General features: G+C 40.7%; 1 protein-coding gene across 11 annotated transcripts in view; it reads left to right on the top strand.

The window, feature by feature from the left end:
• The window catches only part of BTRC (beta-transducin repeat containing E3 ubiquitin protein ligase), a 114,814-nt gene that overhangs the window by 42,305 nt on the left and 53,771 nt on the right, over positions 1–18,738 (top strand). For 8 of the 11 annotated variants that reach the window (XM_064431116.1, XM_064431120.1, XM_064431109.1 and 5 more), the window contains 2 exons: positions 6,085–6,162; positions 18,560–18,649. In XM_064431116.1, the coding sequence (XP_064287186.1) occupies positions 6,085–6,162; positions 18,560–18,649 (168 nt within the window). The remainder of the gene's footprint in view (positions 1–6,084; positions 6,163–18,559; positions 18,650–18,738) is intronic. The other 3 variants (XM_064431119.1, XM_064431115.1, XM_064431111.1) reach the window with 1 other exon arrangement.

Here is an 18,738-nt window from a genome sequence, read left to right as displayed (position 1 = left end):
TTCTCAAAGAGCATTGCAATCCTGAGGACTGGTTTTATATATTGTAGTGACTAGCCAAATAAGTGTGAATTTGAATGTTTTGGACCTCATGATAGGAGAAAAAAGGGAAGCTATCCTTACATGTTTTTAGTGTATCTTAGACACTTTTTTTTTTAACAGTAATACTGCTTCAGGCTGACACTGGCTATGCCAGGATTCATCCTAGCACTGTTTGAAATGGCTGAGATATTTATAAACTGACAGACAGCATTTATAAAATGAGGATGCTGACAGTCCCTTAACGATAACAATGGACTTGGACTCATCTATCACTTACAGAGGTTATTGGAAAGGGAACATAAGGCTTCTATGTGCCTCTGGTCTTAGACTGGCACTTATTTCCACACATAGCTCTCTCTTTTCAGTCCTCTCTGGCTGACATCAGCATTAGGCAATTACAGCTAATTTCTCCATACCTTTACTTGATGATGCTTTGTCCTGTTTCCTGCAAGACAACTAACTTTGCAGCATCTTGGAGCAACACCCTCATTCTCCCAATTTCCCCTCTCCTAAACAAGAGGAACATCCTGACTTCTGGCAGGCTGCTGGCTTGAATTGGGAGAGGAGTACAGTGTTCTCTGATTGACAGACTTAACCCAGGGCTGGGCAGGGGTTAAACAGGCCTTCTGCCTCCTTTTACTTTCATGCAGCACCAGTCTGCAGACAGAATGCTGATGTACCTCTTTATTCAGTGGCTCCCTCTTGCCTGAGAGAGTACCCTTCTGTCCTTGGTGAGGAGGACCAAGTGCAGCACAGGGACACTTCCAGGAACATGAAAAAGGATGTCAGTTATTTTCAATTTCTGATAAAATGCTGTGTTCATTCAATGCACTTAGGAGCTTGAGGGTCAGGTCATATCAACAGTTTGCACTGGAAAAGGAAAAATGCACTATTTCACTGGTGTGTGCTAAAGCATCTATTTTAACGTGGCAGCAGAAATACTGAGACAGCTATGTCTGGCATCCAGTTTGCCCTTGGAACATTTACTCTACTCTAACTGTTTGCACACTGTGTTCCCACTGCATTATTTGCTTAGAGACCTAAAATACCCAAGTAGATTTCCTACATGCAGTTGGATGTGCTGATACCACTAAAAGCACACTCTGCACACCCAGGCTTCTGTTCGAACTGATGTATACGCACGCAATGGCTGGAGCGAGACTTGATTGGCTTGAGGGGGTCTATTTATCAGGGAACTCGATTAAAATACAGACTGCACATGACATCAAATTTGTAATCATTTTTCCACAGCAAGCAAGCAAGCATTTTCTGTATTGGATGCAGGTGTTTAAAGCAATAGTGTGTTTTAAGGGCCAGTGCAGCACAAATTCTGGCCTTTGGGATAAAGACAAGTGTTTTGCCTGCATAAACAATATATTATTTTTTTTCCCCTCCCCGAGGTCCACACACACCTAGTTTCCCTCAAGCTCATCATCTCTGTCAGGTTAATCAATAGGCACCGTATGGCAGAGGGTCAGTAATCAGTGTCATCGTGCCTTTAAATCGTGTTGAAAATTTGCTTAAAGCCTGGGCCAATTAACATCGAGATGATGAATGGATGGGTAGATGGGAAGAGCCTGGCGCTCAGGGGCTTTGTGAGAAGGAGATGCTCAGCTGTTGAGCAGCAGACACCAGCGAATAAAATCAGCCATTCATGTGAGCTCAGTCCACCCACTCTTAATGATAATGTCAATCTAGCAAAATATATACACATTGGAGTTGTCATGAGTTCATAAATCAAAGGAGTTTGTCAAAGGCATTCAGATTAACGAGGCAGCAGCAATAACAAGTCAAATTTGCATAGAGAATTGCCCGAATCTCAGTAAATTATGATCCTGTTTTTCATTTGATTATTTGCTAATGTCTCAAGAGGGAGAATGATTATATTAGCATGCAAAATCTACTCCAGAAGTAGAAATCCGAGGTATAGCAGACCAGCACACGATGACAATTAATCAGTTTCTGCATACTAGCATAAACACGCAAGGCCCAGAAATGAACTCCTTTTTTATTATTATTTCTCCTTGCTACTGATCCAAATGGTTCAGCTTGACAGAGACTTTATATTGCTTTAACAGTGTTCTGAATTGTGCCTGCAGGCAAGACATAGTTATGCAGCTATAACCAACCTATCCATCTGCCAACCAGATTGGAATTCTCCTATCCAAGGCTTCCATTAACCCCCACTGACAGCTCCAAACAGGATTAAGAATTTGAAAGCATAAAAAATAGTTGTGCTCTTCACATAGACACACACTTCTCCCCCACCCCCACCTCCACACACTTGGAAAAAAGGCTGTGTCTGTACTCTTTTATAATTAGTGCAGGGCAGAACAGCATCAAAGAAAGCCTCCCCCAGTTGGCAGGGGTTTGATTTCCACCATGAGTGAGGCGGTACTAAAGGTAGCTCTGCCCAATTGGTAGTCCCTGGGAGTGCATTTCTCCATGTATTATATCTCATTCCCAGCAGTGTTTTGCTGGGCTGTGTACACAAAATACTGCATGTCATCTCTTGTCAAATGCTTCAGTCTGGGGATTTCGTATGCATTGTAGCATGTTGTGTTTAGTGGTGGAGGAGGCTTCATGGGGAGAGTTAAATAGTAATAATTTTGTAGTGGTCTTTAAGACAACCTGCCATGGAGTTATATTCTGTTAATTACAGGCTGAAGTTTTAAATGCAAATCAGATTTAAAAGGATCTCATTACAGGCAGTAGCCATTTTAGGAAAAATGAGCTATGGAAGGCAGAGCCCCTTTGCAGGAATCTTCTGTTAGAGACAAATTTTCAAGGTTACAAGAGCTATAAGCTTGGGTTTCCTGACTTCTTTTCTCAGTACTTCCCCTGTCATTGTTTGACCTTGGGAAAAAAAAAATAAAAAAAAAATTATCTCTCTGTGGAAAGAGGGGGTGCTTTGAAGACTTCAGCATCTAATCTTGCCTGTATTCGTTTAAAAGAAGAGACCCTTGCGTGCAAGCACAAACGCTTTTAGCTAGTCCAGCTTTAGTCAAGAAGGCTGCCTGTGGGAAGTAAAAATTTTCCCTGGTGGAAGGGAGTTTGTATGGCTTTTCAGCTTTTCTCCCTAGCAGATTCCATCGTTCCCCTGCTATGTATGAAGTACAGTTGCTGCAGATCTTTAATATTCCCAGTGAGTACACCCAACTTACCGTCTGGATACCAAATGCTTCTTTCCAGGTCCGTGCCCGGGACGTGCATTTCAGTAACCACGAGAGGGTGCTCAGAGCGGTTCCTCCCTTTGTCTGCCTCTCCTGTGGCCGAGAGCATCGCTGGAGTCCTGCTGAGACAAACCTTATTCTGACCTCGCACATGTTTATCCCTCCTCCCACCTTGTTCAGCAAGGAGAAATATATAGATGTACCGTTTCAGTCGATTACGTTATGCTCTTCCCTTGGCCATGGCTAAGTGTTGCCCTGTCAAGTGAAATTCACTTCCATGCAGCTACAGTTAGTCCTGAAATACGCGGGGTCCTGTACCTGCACCTGGATTGATAGGTTTCCTTTTCCTGAGAAATGAGCGGGAGTTATAAACATCTGTGCTTTTTCTTAAGTGTAATGCTTTCCAGTCATTCTGTCTTCACCAAGCGTAACTTACTTGCCGACAAAAGTGCATGAGCAGCGCTCCTCTTTAATAGTCTGCTATCGGAGCTGCTGTGTTGGTGCTGTAGAATGGTGAGACGCCAAGCTGTGAACCACCATATGCACTTGGCAGTCTTTGTCTGGTCTTTGTTCAGCCAACCTCTTAGCCTTGCCACCTATAAAGATAATGAATGCAAAATGGTCCTCTGCTTGCTCTTAAAATCAGATGCTCAGCTTAAAGAAAAAGTAGATAACTTGATGCTTTGCAGTGACTAGAAATTTCAAAATAGGGGCTAACAGTTCACTGGCAGTCCCTGCTTTTTGATGTTTGTGTGAGGGAGGATCCTTAGTGGCTTTGAAAGGCGAGAAGAATGCAAGATTTCGCTGTCAAACAGAGATTATTTGGAAAGGGGAATCATTCTGACACCTACTGTAGGGAAGGGGGTGGGTGTTGAAAATGAATCCAGAAGTACTAAACAACCCCTTTACCCTACAGCTGCTACAAAATGCATTTCCTTTAGTAACTCACCCCAGGTTCCTACAGTTTTCGCTCTTGACCTTTTTTTTCCCCCCAAAGCACAAAAATTAAAATCCTGACTTGAATGAAGCACTTACTAAACTAAATTTCATGAGCAGAAAAGAGCAGCTTTAATGTCTGACCTTCCTTTTTGTATATATGCGATTCTAGCTTGTATGTTTTTATGATCACAATTCTTTCAAAGCAGGATTTAATGTAATAACTTGGTCCTGACTGTGACCTCATACAAAAACTTTTAAAAGCTGCCCTCTTACAGTGATTTATCAGGCCTGTTTAGGATTGATTTCCATTATAAAATCCTGGTTACAGCATTCCAAATGTCATAGTGCCTTATAGGTTCTATATCTTGTTTAAAAAAAAAAAGAATTCAAAATCACTAGTTGGTCTGCAAGCCTTGATTTACTCCTGACCAGTTTATGACATCCCAAGTGGGGTTTTACTATTGTGCTCCTCTCCCTCCACCCATTCTGTGCCATTTCTCAGCAGCTTCTGTCCCTGCCCTGTGTCCTGGCTGTCCCTTTGCTGCCGTTGCCCAGAGCTCACGCAGCACTGCAGTGGGCACACGCTCCCCGCAGCTGCCACGCTGCTGCTGGCCCTGCGCTGCCACTGCTCGCCCAGCCTCGCTCCTGCTCTGCCAACAGATGCCACTTGTGTCTCCTGAGGTGTTGGGCTGGAAGCTGTCTCTGTGAGAAGCCAGGCAGAGCCATGCTCAGTGAAGGACAGGTTATTTGGGGGACAGGTACAGAATACAAACTTCTGCTGTAATAGATACAGTGCTGAGCTTGTCTGCAAGCAACTGGAAAGCCACCCTTTTCCTGGCAGAGCTCTCCCTAGGCAGTTTTTCTGTATCTCTTTAAAACCTGTTTAGTTGCTCACTACTGAATGTGTGGGAATGTGGCCTAAGGCTATGAATACTGTGGTGATCAAACTTATTTTAAATGTGTGTGTGGGATTCCCCCAAAGCTGGCTGTCATTTCTCCCCAAGTGCAGTAGCTGAACCTGTGCGAAGGAACACTGTCTTCCTGAGTAGCTGACTTTGGCAGTGAGGTCAGGATTCTGCCCACTGTATCCAGCAGTTTTTAACCAGACATTTGCAAGAGACTATTCATGTCCTGATACAACAATAGTTTGTCTTTAAACCGAGTAATATTTGCTTTTAATCATGACAGTAGCATGACAAATTTTCCTGGTTGTATTTTTAACTCATGCTGGAAAAGCCCTTGCAATGCTTGTCTACATCCTCTTGTCTGACTGATCTTTTTTTTGGAGGTGGCAATTTACATTTTGGAGAATCAGTCTTTCTAGAAATGGTATATGTATGTGGAGTCAGGCAGCAGGAGAGAAAAACACAGCTGTATTATCATACACTACCTACACAATATTTGGGGGTGTTTTTGTATGGATTCCTTGACAACCTCTTTTACAATATTTTAGCTCCACCATAATTTCTCTCTGATTTTAGGCAGCCAGGCAGACTCAGAGCAATTAGTAATTGTTGGGCGGTTTAAAAACATGGGGACACAGAGAACACCAGTTGTACCCCTTAACAGCCTCTTGTTTTCAACAGGTTCCACTTTTCTAAATGGTTATTCTGGGGTGTTCAGGAGCACCAGTGTTGCCATGCTGATTCAACCACCATTTCAGCTTTTGGAAGTGGCTGTTACTGGTAGTTTCAGAATAAATCCCTAAAGCACGGGCTTCTACAATAGATACCTGCACAGTGTTCAATTGTTGTGTTGAGGAGGAAAAATTCTTTCTCTGTCATAAGCTGTTTGGCATAAAAGTACAAGTTAGGCTCCAGTATGTGTATATGTAAAATGCTACAGCCTGTGTAGGAAAAATATTCTGTTTCTTTTCTCCTCGCAGAGTAATATTAGGGATAAGAACTGAATTAAAGCTTACTTTCTTTCACAGAATTCCTCTGAGAGAGAAGACTGTAATAATGATGAGCCCCCTAGGAAGATCATTCCTGAGAAGAATTCACTTAGACAGGTATGTGATCAGTCTCTTTAAAAATGTGATAAAACTTTCTAGCCATTTGAATCCATAAACGCTTCTGGAAGCTGAAGTCTGGCTTGTGCTCATGGAAATCTTTTATTTTCTTCTTTGAAGTCTGAGCAAGTCACATTGTACCCAGGAAAATCAGACACAGAGATTTAGCTTTCAGGGGAGTTTGATGACTCTGAAGAAATATATGCTTCAGTATAGTTCAGTCAACTGTGACTTTAGTTTTACCTTTCTCCAGTTGATGTTCATCAAGGCCTCTTCAGCCTTTTCTTCTGTAATTGTTCCTGTCTTGTTTGTACTATATTTTGCCTCCCCTCAGATCAAGACTCTCAAAATGTTTACTACCATTAAACTTCTTATTGCCCTTGAAGGTAAATTTTCTTGGAAATGGTATCCAGTTTAATAACTTGAAAAATTACCTGTTTTTGTTTCTTTTACATTCATATAAATTACTAATGGGTGAAAAGGAGAAAGGATGGTTTACTAAAATAATATTTCTTTGTCCTTTATATATAGTAAAGCAAATTCCTTACCCATTCAAAATAATTCCTTTTTTTAATCCCCGTGGCCAACAAAGGGAGGCTGGCATGTGCTTTCTGGGAAATTTGAGTTCAGTGATTTCTGATCCATTTTCACTTTGGTCTTTCTCCCCACTGCAACCTTCAGGCAGCAGAAGCAAAATTATGTCCATGCCTTAGCTGCCTGAGGTTGCTGCCTGGTGTATCAGAGTGAAACCATTGGTGAATGTGACTTAAGTGAATACCCCAGGCCATACATTGCAACAGCTGAGGAATTGTTGCATTTCCTTCTGCATCGCAGCCACAGGAGCAGCAGCCTCAGGCAGAGGAATAAGATGGCACAATCCTGCCCACCAGCTATTTCCAGTAGAAGTTGTGGGTCAGATCCATAGTAAAGGAAGATGTATCTTTTTGATACAGTGCACTTGTGCTCAGAGTTGTTTGGTTTGTGTGGTTGTTTTGAGGGGGTTTTTGTGCTTTAATAGGAGTGTTTGATTTTGTGGGAGGAGGTGCCATGTGAAGGACTGCATACATGTGACTAAGACAGGTCCATCTAGCAGATGTAGTCCATATAAGTCTTTTAGACATGAGGCAATATGCTGGCATAATGGCTGAGGTCCCATTTATAGCTGAGAAGGATTACCTTGCAGAATTGATTAAATATGTTAGATGAAACTTAAACTGTTTCTGGCATTCAACAACAAACAAGAGCTGGAGGCAGAAGGCAAACCTACTAGGTCCCTATTGTGTATCCCCAGGATAGGAAACAAGGTCCCCAGAAAATCAGGAGGGTTTCCCCCCAGAAAATCAGGGGGTTTTTATCTTAGAGTTATATTATCCATGGCAAGCCATCAGGTTCAGCAAGAAGAGGTATATGACTCTTCTTCAAAAGAAGATTCATAGTAAGAAATATTAATTAAAAAGAATCATGAGTTCTTCTCATTGCACTGAATCCTTCCTTGTAATTATTGACTGAGGAAACAGATATTTGCAAACTGTATTATACGATGAGGAAGGTACAGTTTCTTGAATTGGGTTGCCATTTTGTTATATTTCAATCTACAGAAGTATTCTTCGTGTCACAGGAAAGCTGTCTTTTCCCTCAGGCCCACAATTCATCATAATCAAGTAGATACCAGGAATACAACTACAAAACCACTTGTAGTGTCCCAAGATTTCAGATTGGAAAGAATTCAATGGACATTGTTTACACTGAAGATGGTTAGCTGTGTTGCACAATATTGTTGAGACATTGTCAGTCTCTATCTTTGTGTCCAGTCATTACAGTGGGAGATGCAGGACAAAATTCTTGGGTCTTCTATTGCTATCTGGGGCCTTTGTGTTGAGGACAGTCTTTGTAAATAAATTCAAGATGTAGTCTTAGTCTTAAAGCAAGCACCCTCTTGTCTAGATCATAGGAGGTGGTTGTCCATGATTTTTTACCTGTTATAGAGGGAATTCTGGTTCTTTACATAGACAGAAATAAAGCTGTCTGAGCATTTTGAAAGCTCAGATTGTTCCTTCTCTCTATTAGCAATAGACAGAAGCAGTGGGGAGTTTTCTGGGGCTCTCATTCCAGAAGTTAGGCACATTTAGCCATCTGCCTAAATACTCACAGTCAATGAGTAATGCTTACTGTAAAGATCTGGATCTCCTATAGGAAGGTATGCAGAGTGACTCCTTTGTCTTACATATATCCATGCTTTGTAGAGCCAAAATAATGTGACCAGCAAATGCTGTAAAAGCAATAATACACAAAAAATGCCTTCCATTTACTGTAAAGATGCTAACTTGGTAAATATTGTGTGAACACTTTTGTATTTTTTGTTCCTCCCCTAAGACTCCCGTAATATTTCATTATTGGGGAACATGGACCTACATGCACAGAGAAATCGAGTGCATGGGGGTAGAAGAGAAGTCTGTTTATTTCAATGATCTTCCCAGTGAACATATCCTCATATTTAGTACTTTTTGATTAGTCTTAGAAAATTAATGAGATGCATCAGACCACTTCAGGGTAAGTACTATGTCTTGGCATGTTCAGCTGCTAACAAGTTCAAGTAAAGGTGCGGTTCCTTTTCTTGCCTTGTTTGCAGTGCTGTTGTTGAGCCTTAGCTATAAGGTTTTCTCAGGTGGGTTTGTGATCAGACATACCAGAAGGTGGAGGTGTAATGCTTACTTACACATCTGAAGTTGTGTGCAGGAGCTGAAGACACCCATTGCTCAGTGCTGTGGAACTCTTTAGTATGAGATATATCATTTTGCTGGTCTGTGGAGAAGGGTGTCTTCAGAAGTCTCAACAAGTGGGGCTGTATCCTTGAATTGCTGGAAGTGGAGGGCACGGCTACTGTTGGGTGCATGTGAGGGTAGCAAGGGAGAAAAGACGTGGAGATTAGCACTGGGAAACACAAGAAGGCAATGAACTTGACACTGCTGGAACAGTGAAAAGATCTAAGCTATGACAGACTTTGGAATATGGATGCAGACGTTCAGTTTTTGTTGAGTGCTTGATCTGACAAAATTAAATTTTGAAGGGATAAACCAAAAATCATAGTATGAAAACAGACCGGAAAAAAACAATGACAAGTGGCAAAAGTTTTTGGCAACTTTATTTAAGCTAACAAACGAATTTTCACACTGCAAAGTTATAAATTAATTTTAATAGGCTGATCCAGATGGTCCATTTGGAAAATGGATAGCTTGATCTGTTGAAAATTAAACTAAATTTATCTCTCTCATACTTCAAACTGAAGTAAGCGTGAGAAGAGTGCCCATTAAGTCCAGCTCATACAGATGGACCGGCAGGTCACACATGGGACTAATCTGATTCATTTTAAAAATAAATGCATGAGTTATTGAATCAGGTTCCTGTTTCAAGCCCTGCATGTGAGCGTGTGTGTGTGCTGCCCTTTCAAAGGGACTCGCAAATGCTTCAGTGCATTTTTAACCTGTGTGTTTCCATTTTAATTCAACTTCCTTGCCAAAAAACATAATTAGTTTTCAGTGCCTATCATTTAGTGTTAGACCCAAACACTAGATTGATTAGGTCAGCCATTTGTTATTTTAAGGGCTATGTCTCCATCCTTCATTTATGAAGAACATGAGCTCAATAGTCTTGGGGAGAGAGCCGGCCTTTAGAAACTGGGAAGGGGAAACTCTCTGGGGGCCCCTCCAGCCTTTTAGCTTCTGGGTGTTTTTAACAGAGCCATGAATGCAGATTTGTAAATTTATTGCAGTGCCATCTGTTTTTTTTGCAGGAACCGTATTATTGTTGGCTCGTATCTGTCTATTGTGGTGGTCACTCCCCGGGAGCTTGCCCTCATAGTCCTGAGGAAAGTGATGAATAGTGGGGGTCAACACAAGTAGGTCACAGGGCAGCTGTCCGGGGCTGCCCTGAACTTGATTACCCTACTGGTTTTTAAAGAAGACGGGCACAATGCTGGTTGTTTAAAACCCTCCCTCCCTTCTCTTCACTGCAGCAATAATGAAGTGCCTTTTGCTGCTGTGGTTCATCTGTGGGCGAAGGTGCCTTGTGGGGAAAAGCTGGCAGCAGCAAGGCTGCCACAGTGTACCTCCTGCAAACCTCACATTGGACTCTGCTGTCTTTCTGCAAGCTTCCAGATGGAAGTCCGGGGGAAAAAATCCCTGTCTGTTACCCCATTCAGACAAGCCCCTTAGCATTTTCAAGAATTCTCCCTCTTATGGTTTTGGCATAGAATATTACTTCAATTCACTCTTACAGACTTGAGATAATTTTCTAAAATTACACGTAGCACCTAAAACATGCTCTGGGCACTATTTCAAAGTTAAAATAGGCACAGTCTGATCTTAAGAGTTTAAAGCCAGTACTCAAGAAAACTGTGAGAAGCAGAAAGTGGCCGAAGAAAGTAGAGCAAAGGAAAAACAATAAGTAGCAATTGTTAGTGGTTTACTCAGTTGGCAGCCTCATCCCACTGCTTAGGGCTCCTCTCCATGTGTATTTCTCCGCTGCAAAAGTGTTTCTACCACGCAAGATTGAAGCCCTCTTCTTGAATAATGAGGAAAGTTGCATGGTGTGGAGGAAGAGAGGGTCCTTCATCTCCCTCCATCTCTTTGGGGAAGACACTGCACTTCAGATTTGCCTTCTGTTGGAGAGCTGTCTGAGGCAGGGCAGTCCTAGTCTATAAAGTTATCCTGGTTACCTCATCTTTTACACAACAGTTGGTAATAAGGAGTTGCTCATTGAAAAGCCCCCTGAAATTGCTGGAGGTACGCCCTTACCCTTACTTGTAAGATTGTTCTTTCTTTTTAAGTTTTTTTTTTCGTCATTATTCTCAAACAACAAGAAAAAAAAATAATTTCCATTCCTTTGTGACACTTGGTGCATGTTAAAAAGCTAGCCAAAGCGGGGTGTGCTGGAGTCTAAGTTACAATGGGAATGCTGCCTTGTGGCGGAAAGGCCACTGGGCTCTTTCAGCATTAGTGCTAATAGGAATCTGTCACCCCGCCGCATTGCTGCATTCCTCTGTAATTGAGTAAATTGCAAGTGTTGTCTGCTCCCCCCTGCCCTTTGTGTCCATGTCCACTTACCATCCGAAGAACGTGGGCAGTGATAAATAAAGCGCTGAACAGGGCTCCCAGCTCTTTGAAAGCAGCATGTTGCCAACCCCCTAGTTATATTTCTTTAAGTGTTTATGTTTTTCTGTATTCTTTCTCTTGTGTGGCTGGAACCCTGGGGATCCGAAGCCATGAGAGAGGCCAAGAAGCTAACAAAAGTAGCTGTCCCCTTGTTAGCTTGTTCCTTTCTTCTTTAAAAAACAAGATGAAAACCATCTGGCTCAGGGCATTACATTTTCCTCCCCCATGCACCTCTATAGATTAAGAGTTTCACCTGCAGTGAGGGTTTACATTGATTAGGGAGGGAGCAGTAATTCAAGCCTCCATCCACTTCAGTGGTACTTTGCAGTCTTTAAAGGTGCTGACCCATTGAGTTAAACTGTCAAGGGAGGATAAAAAAGGATCTTCATCCCAGGAGGTAACAGCTGCCAGGTTTTCAACACCTTGCACGCTGCTGGAAAAATGTCACAAATTGTCAATGGAAAGAAAAATCACTTGGCTGCCATCTTCCCTTAATGATACGCCTTATAAAATGAAAGATTTAAGGGTTTAAAAATCAGCAAGTCGCTGTTAGGGGGAAAAAAAAATCCTGGGGGGTTTTGAACAATGGGCCCAACAAGATGTATCTTGAAAGACTGCGAATAATGTGTCCAAGTTAGAACAACCGGGTCTGATTGGGATGACCATGGTTATATCTGCACAGTGGGACAAGAGGGAAGTGAAAGCAGCAGCACAGAAGTCTAACATTACCATGCCTGTATTAAAAAAAAAAAAATAGGAAAAGTAGTCTGATTCATAAGCCAGTGAACTGCAAGAAGACATACTGTATTTCTGCTCTTCTGAGGACAATTTGTTTTCAAGCAGCTACCAGATGGCTAAATACCACATTTTCTTTTTCTTTTTTCCCCCCTTCTTTTCTTTAACAAGAGATCTAGTTTGCCTTGCTCTTTGTTTTTGTTTGTTTTAATGCTTTTACGTAGCTGAACAACCCTGTGGTGTTGGGCATTGTGGCACACTCCTTTTTGTGTTTCTCCCCCTTGTGCATTGATGGATGAGTTTAAAAAAATCTTCAGCTTTAATGTAATTTCAGGTAACAAGCATATTGGACTAAAGCTTTTTGTTTGCATTGTCTTGAGGTTTTATGTTTTATGTTTTTTTCCTATGTTTGTTTTAGGTAAGTCATTTTAATTGTACTGGGTAATTAGAAGGTACACACAGCCAAGGGAGCTTTGTTATGGTAATTGCTCAAGTAAACCCACTCCCCAACTGCCATTGCCGTGTGTTAAGCCACGTCTTCCCTCTAGTGGCAATATTAAGGACTCTGGCTTTCAGAGTCAGCAAGGTGTAATTGCAATATGACAAACTGTGCTTTAGGGAAAATCCTGTAAATGATCTAGTTTTTTGTTTGGCTAGTCTTTATTTTGTCTTGTGACTTTCTGCGGAGAGTATCCTTCCCAAGGCTGGGCTAGGGATAACAAAAATTTCGTCTTAAGAAAATAGTCGAGGCGGATCCTGGGTAATGTCTTACAGCTTGACTTAATTCTAGTCTTCTTTTTAATTACCTGTTTATAAAAACGTTTTTAAATTTGTTAAGATTACTTAATTCTTTCAGAAGAAGCACCTCATTTGAAATAAATAAATAAATTGCATTTATTTTAAATAGTCCATGTGAAAGACCTTTAAAGGGTAATTAATACAGGTCTCCTAAGACTCCAAATAAGATGAAAGCGATCTTTCCAAATCTGCTGGAGTGATTTGTTTATATAACTTCCCACTTCTGCTGAATTCTTCAGAGTCTAATAACTTTTTTTCTAACCGTTTGGCAATTTGCGCTTAGCTACAAAAGCCCTTGTTCAAAAAGAACAGTTTAATAATCTTTTCCCTGAAAATTACTTGAAGGGAGGGTATGGGTTTTGTCTTTTTGCTGCGTTTTTATTAGTGTTATCTTTCTCTGATAAATCATGTAATTACTAACTATTGGGGGGGAAATCTTATTGAACTCCTGGGTTGCAGCTTCTATTAAAAAGTGGAGCTTTGTTCAGGGACTGGGGATTCTTGGAATGAATGGCCAAAGAAATGGATTTCAGATGGTAGAAAAGCTGCACATACATGGAGTTCTGCCTGGGGTTCAAAGCTTCAGGCTGGTGCTCAGTGCTCATACAAAGCTGCACAGACAAGAGTAGAAATGTTTATGTGTTTGTGTCAAAGAGCAGGATCGTACTTTCTTTAAAAAGAAAAATGTAACCAAAGACACTTACGGAATGAGATCAGATACAGCTCTATCTTTAGTGAACCATAGTCTAGTGCCTCTGTGGCATTTTAAGCCTTTGGCTGAGAGTGAATACAGCTTTGTGGTTCCCCTGCTTCTGACATGATTTGGTGCTCCCATATATTTGTAGGTTTCTTTTTTTCTTTCATTAGAGCTTGTTTGGCTATAGGGCTGCTTAACACTCTTCTCAAACGGCTTTTGCAAGGTTAAAGGAATGCAGCTTGGTAACAAGTTTGTGTCATTTTAAATATATACCTTCTAGTAAATAAGGAGGAGTCTTGCAATCAATCCCTTTTAGTGTGTTATATGTTTCACCTGACAACTAAACCCTCTATTGATTAACCATTACTTTGTTAGATAATCTTGTGTCATTGAAGCCACTGTAAAAATTAAACTCTTTAAAATGTTTTACCCTAGCAGCAGTGTGAAAATTGAAAACTTGTTCAGAATTACAGCCAGCTTCCACAAAGAGGGTAGTTTTCAACAAACTGGTTTATGTTTGCATGCTTTATATGCAGTATAAAAACATATTAAAGCACTCCAACGCAAAGCTATCTGCCTGTAGCATTGAACGAGGCTACCATTTCAGAATACTTTTCCTTGATGAAGAAACCTCTTATTTTGATGAAAGGTGAGGAGAAACTTGAACAGTTTTGGTGCAGATTAGATGAGATATGTAAAAGGGTCAAGCTTTAAAGGCGAACTTGAGAAATATCCTTTTCTAAGGCTTAGTTTTGGGTTTGATTTTCCTGCTTTTCTTCCAGGTGAGTCAGTGTTCCCATGGGCGTTGGAACAAATGGAAGGATGTACTCTTATGTTGCGGTGTAGCATTAGACACCATCAAATGTTTCACCAAACATAAAGGGCTCTGCATTATTACTTGATGATATGACATTAATTCTGCTTTCAGAATTCACTAGTCTATTCACTGGACCTATTCACAATAACTATTAGTATATAAACAATACAGATGAAATCAAATCTCCGTGTCCAGCAGCCATTTTGTGTCTCTCAGTAGCCAGTAACTGCTGCCTGCAAAAAGCATTTGGGGACTACCAAAAAGCATTTGGAAACTACTGTACAGTACTGCATTGACAATATATTCTCCAAGCTTCTTACAACCTGGCCTCATGAGCCTGATGCAGCTTCTTTGTAACATTGGCAGTACATTTCTGTTGAGACCTATCAAGTAGAGTGACATTACAACTTTTTCCTCTGGACTTTTAAGGCTGAACTAGGTTTTCTGTGTTTTGCTTTCAACCCTTTAAAACATGTTGTAGAAATGCGTGTGAATCTTCTTTGCCCTCTTTATTCATCCCACAAAGCTAATAAGGCATTCCTCTGTGAGAATTTGAAAATAAGAACTTTGTAACTTTGAAAAGACAGTAACGTATGTCAAACTGAAGAGTACTTTGTTTTATTCTCAAATATGCATCCTGATGTATTGAATCCACAATATATACTCTTCTTAGTGTTCTCTTTTTCCCTTTTACTTCTACTGAGAAACTAAGAGCTGCTAAAGGACTAAATGGTCATCTGGTAATTTGGCACATACATAGTCCTTATGTAGTAAAATTACTGTGTAGAAGTTGGCTCTTACAGTAAAAGCATGTTCTTCTCTCCTTCTGTGGTTGAAAAGGTTGGGAAGAGGAGTTCCTTGGCATGTTTTCATGCTGAGGAAGGTGGCATGAAAGAGGTATTGATAGCATGGGAATGCCCAGGTCAGTCAGATCCAGAGTCAGCTCATCCACTGCCAACTCCAGCACTGTCAGTGGAAAGTGCTGTTGAATGGGAGCGAGGAAGTCTGGCCTCCTTTGGTGCTCCATTGCCCTCCTGTCCCTGCAGCATCTACTGCTGTTGCACCGGGGATGTCTGGAAGGTATCTGTGTCAAGTATCTGTGCAGCTGCTATCCATGAGCTTGTTTAGTCTCTTTTTCCACTTCTGATGGTGTTTCTCTGCACAATGTCCTGGGGCAGGAAGCACCCAAAGTTCACTGTCAACTGTGTGAAGAAGTATTTTATTTTATCTTCTTTAAATTTATGCTATACTAGTTCTGTCAAATGTCAGTAGTCCTGGTATTGTGAGATTTGATGAACAAGTTGTGCTGGAAGTTCAGTTGGTGCTGTTCTCACTGAGATGTAATGTGTGGGTGAAAGTAATCAAAATTAAGCAATACACTAGAATAATTATTTGTATTTGCATTCTGACATGCATGTAACTTTTGAATAGTGCAAAGTGAGCTTCTTTCATTCTCAGAAATTGCTGACATCTCTAGGTTTAGCATTTAGTATTTCACATTTTGTGTTTGGATTGTCTGCTTTTTCCCATTTGTAAATGTGGAGAAAGCCTGTTGTAAGCCTAGCTTTTAAAAAGCTGGCATGCGACCAAGGTTTGTGCATACCTGTCTTGGGAGGAAAAAGACTGACAAGATTTGAGTTCATGGTTCAGTTCACAGAGCCACAGGCTTCCTTGTTGCTTTCAGTAAATGTTTATGTGGCTGAGCTTTTGATCTGCAAAGTGGAATTAGTAGTAGATTTCCTCAATCAGGGCTCCTCATAAAACTTACAGGATGTAGCCAACAAGTTGTGCAGCAATACTGCATATGGGATTCTAGGAATTAAATTGCAAATGAAAAAAATCACAGATTTACAATAAATGGGTTAAATTACACAAATCTGAAAACTGAACAAAGAATCTTACCAACTCTTCATGGTTTTTCTCCTTCACAATCTGGTTGAATTTGACTAATGCCATGCCTGCAAAATGAAGTTTGCATGGTATTGTCTGAATGTCAGTGCAAAGCAGATGGTATCAACTTTTTGTCTATCAGTTGGGATGCTATATCTAAGCCCCAGTTTATTGTAGTTTATACCATTCTGATCTTTCTTCTGAGGAGAAAGTTTTATGCATACCAGGGTGATGGTTTTATGATGTTGGCAATTATTTGCAAGAGGCAATCAGACTTCTGTTTGCTTGTGGCCTAATCCAGTTTGAATCTGAGCCTCTCCTGCTGAAAGATGCACTTTGTTCATTTGCACAGCACCTTGAAAGAATTCGTGTGTTTGAATTTTTCAGTTTCTCCTTCTGGGTTTAGAGACACAAATTGCTTGCTGGCTGCTAGTCAAAGCAGATATCAATGTTGTGACATGTAAGGAGAACTGCTGGAGCCAGAATATTCTACATTCCTGTCTGTCACTGGTTGTTTTCTGGTTAGAGAGCTCACTGAGAAATAAAACATGAGCACTAAAGTAATGGAGAAAATACGGCTTCTGTGCTCTCTTTTGTTTCTATTTCATGGTGAACTTGAAAAGGGCTCTGTAAGCAGGTAAGCTGGAAAGGAATGTGATTTCCTTAATTTCTCCAAGAAAGTTTGTACCGTGTTGATCCAGTACAGATCCGCCGAAACCAGCATACTGATTTCTCATGGTGTGCAGTAAGGAATATTTCATGAGGATCATAAGAACTTAGGGAAATGTTATAAACTAATTGTGAGCACTCAGTTCCCATCAGTTGGTGCTTACCTGACTGGGGGCTGTTGGGAACACTGGCTTTGTGGACACACCTCCTATCCCTCAACATAAACCCCTTTTAATCTCTCTGCGTTCTTGCCTCTGACATCCTTTGCCATGTGCTCCTTCCCCAGTTTTTGTGTTGCTGCTGAAAGCATTTTGCACAAAGTCAGGCCTCTGGCACAGGGGCGAGAGAGGGAGATTATTTTTTGGTTCTTGGCACTGAGGGAATGTGGCTCTGGTGATGGAGCTTTGGGACAGAGGGAGAAGTTTAAGAGGCCTTATCATGCCAGTGTTGTCCACAGTTTTGGTAACCTATAGCAGGTTTGGGGTTGAAGTCATTTCAAATCAAGCAAATGGAAATCGTAGCAAGCCCTAAAAAACCAAAAAACATCTCCAGAGATTTCCAGTGAGTATTACAGGGAGTTGACTCACAGGCAGCTCACTACAAATCTTTGTATGTCTTCTGGCACTCTTAAAATGTCATGAATGCTTTATTTAGTTTTCTTGAAAATGCCTTTGTAACAAGTTTAATTTCATTCTTTTTCAGCATCTTTCTTGGGGTTTCCCCACACAACTTTTTGAGGTGGCAACATCTTCTCTGTGGTCCACTTTCTGCTCTTGAAACGAATCAAGTTGGTGCTTGCTTTTGAGCTGCCACTTTTGCATGGGAGCATTGTTCTGTAAATGGTGGCTGGTGTATTAATCCCATACTGAAGCTCTTAGATGCAAAGGTGCTGGGGGTGAGGAGAAGAACCTCAGTTAGAAGCTCCTGAATTCTTCAGGCATACTAGTTTAAACAGCCAAGTCAACCAAATTATAATTTTAAGCCCACTTTGTAAGTATTGTTCATACACTTCCCTCAAAAGGGAGAGAGACTATGAATGATGTGTTCTGCAAAGATTGAAGCGTGCAGCCCCAACTGAGGGTCACTTGGGCAAGACAGCATTAAAGAAAAAAGACATTCTGCTTTAAAAAAATTTAAAAGCTTTACGTAACTGATAAGATTAAGTACAACAATGAAATGTCATCTGCATTTGCTCCCTTGTGATTATAAACTTCCTTGTGTCCCATGTATTTTACATTTTATATTCTGATAAAGCCGGATTCTGATGTTTATTCACATTTGATGTACTCTGATAACTAGTGTGTAGAAATCACCTTGCTTTAATTGTTGCATTATGCAGCATTTTTGAAAGAATGAAAACTGAGATGAGATTTTTTTTTTCCATTTTCAAAGGAACAGAAAAGAAAAATCTTTGTCGTTGTATTTCTGTACTGTAAAATTGTACATTGCTTCTCAGAGGACACGCATGCCCTGAACATAGACTTTTGCTATAAACTAGTTTATTTTGGTTTGAAACATTTACATCTTAGAAAAAGGAAATGTAGTAGAGTAGTGGAGTTAATGTAAGTTTCTGTGCCAAAAATGTGGTGCCTGAAAGAAAATTGTGTTCTTGTATTCATAACCATTTTAATCTTTCTGCAGACCTACAACAGCTGTGCCAGACTGTGCTTAAACCAGGAAACAGTATGTCTAGGAAGCACTGCTATGAAGACTGAAAATTGTGTGGCCAAAGTAAGTAAGAGAACAGCTTTGGTTTTGAGGGATTTTTAACAAATTGTTCACTGTTAGTCAACGAAAAGTTCTTTGTAAATATTACATTT

The sequence above is a fragment of the Passer domesticus genome, chromosome 8, assembly GCF_036417665.1.
Source record: "Passer domesticus isolate bPasDom1 chromosome 8, bPasDom1.hap1, whole genome shotgun sequence".
In the NCBI taxonomy this organism is placed as follows: domain Eukaryota; kingdom Metazoa; phylum Chordata; class Aves; order Passeriformes; family Passeridae; genus Passer; species Passer domesticus.
This window is presented reverse-complemented; position numbering and strand designations above follow the sequence as displayed.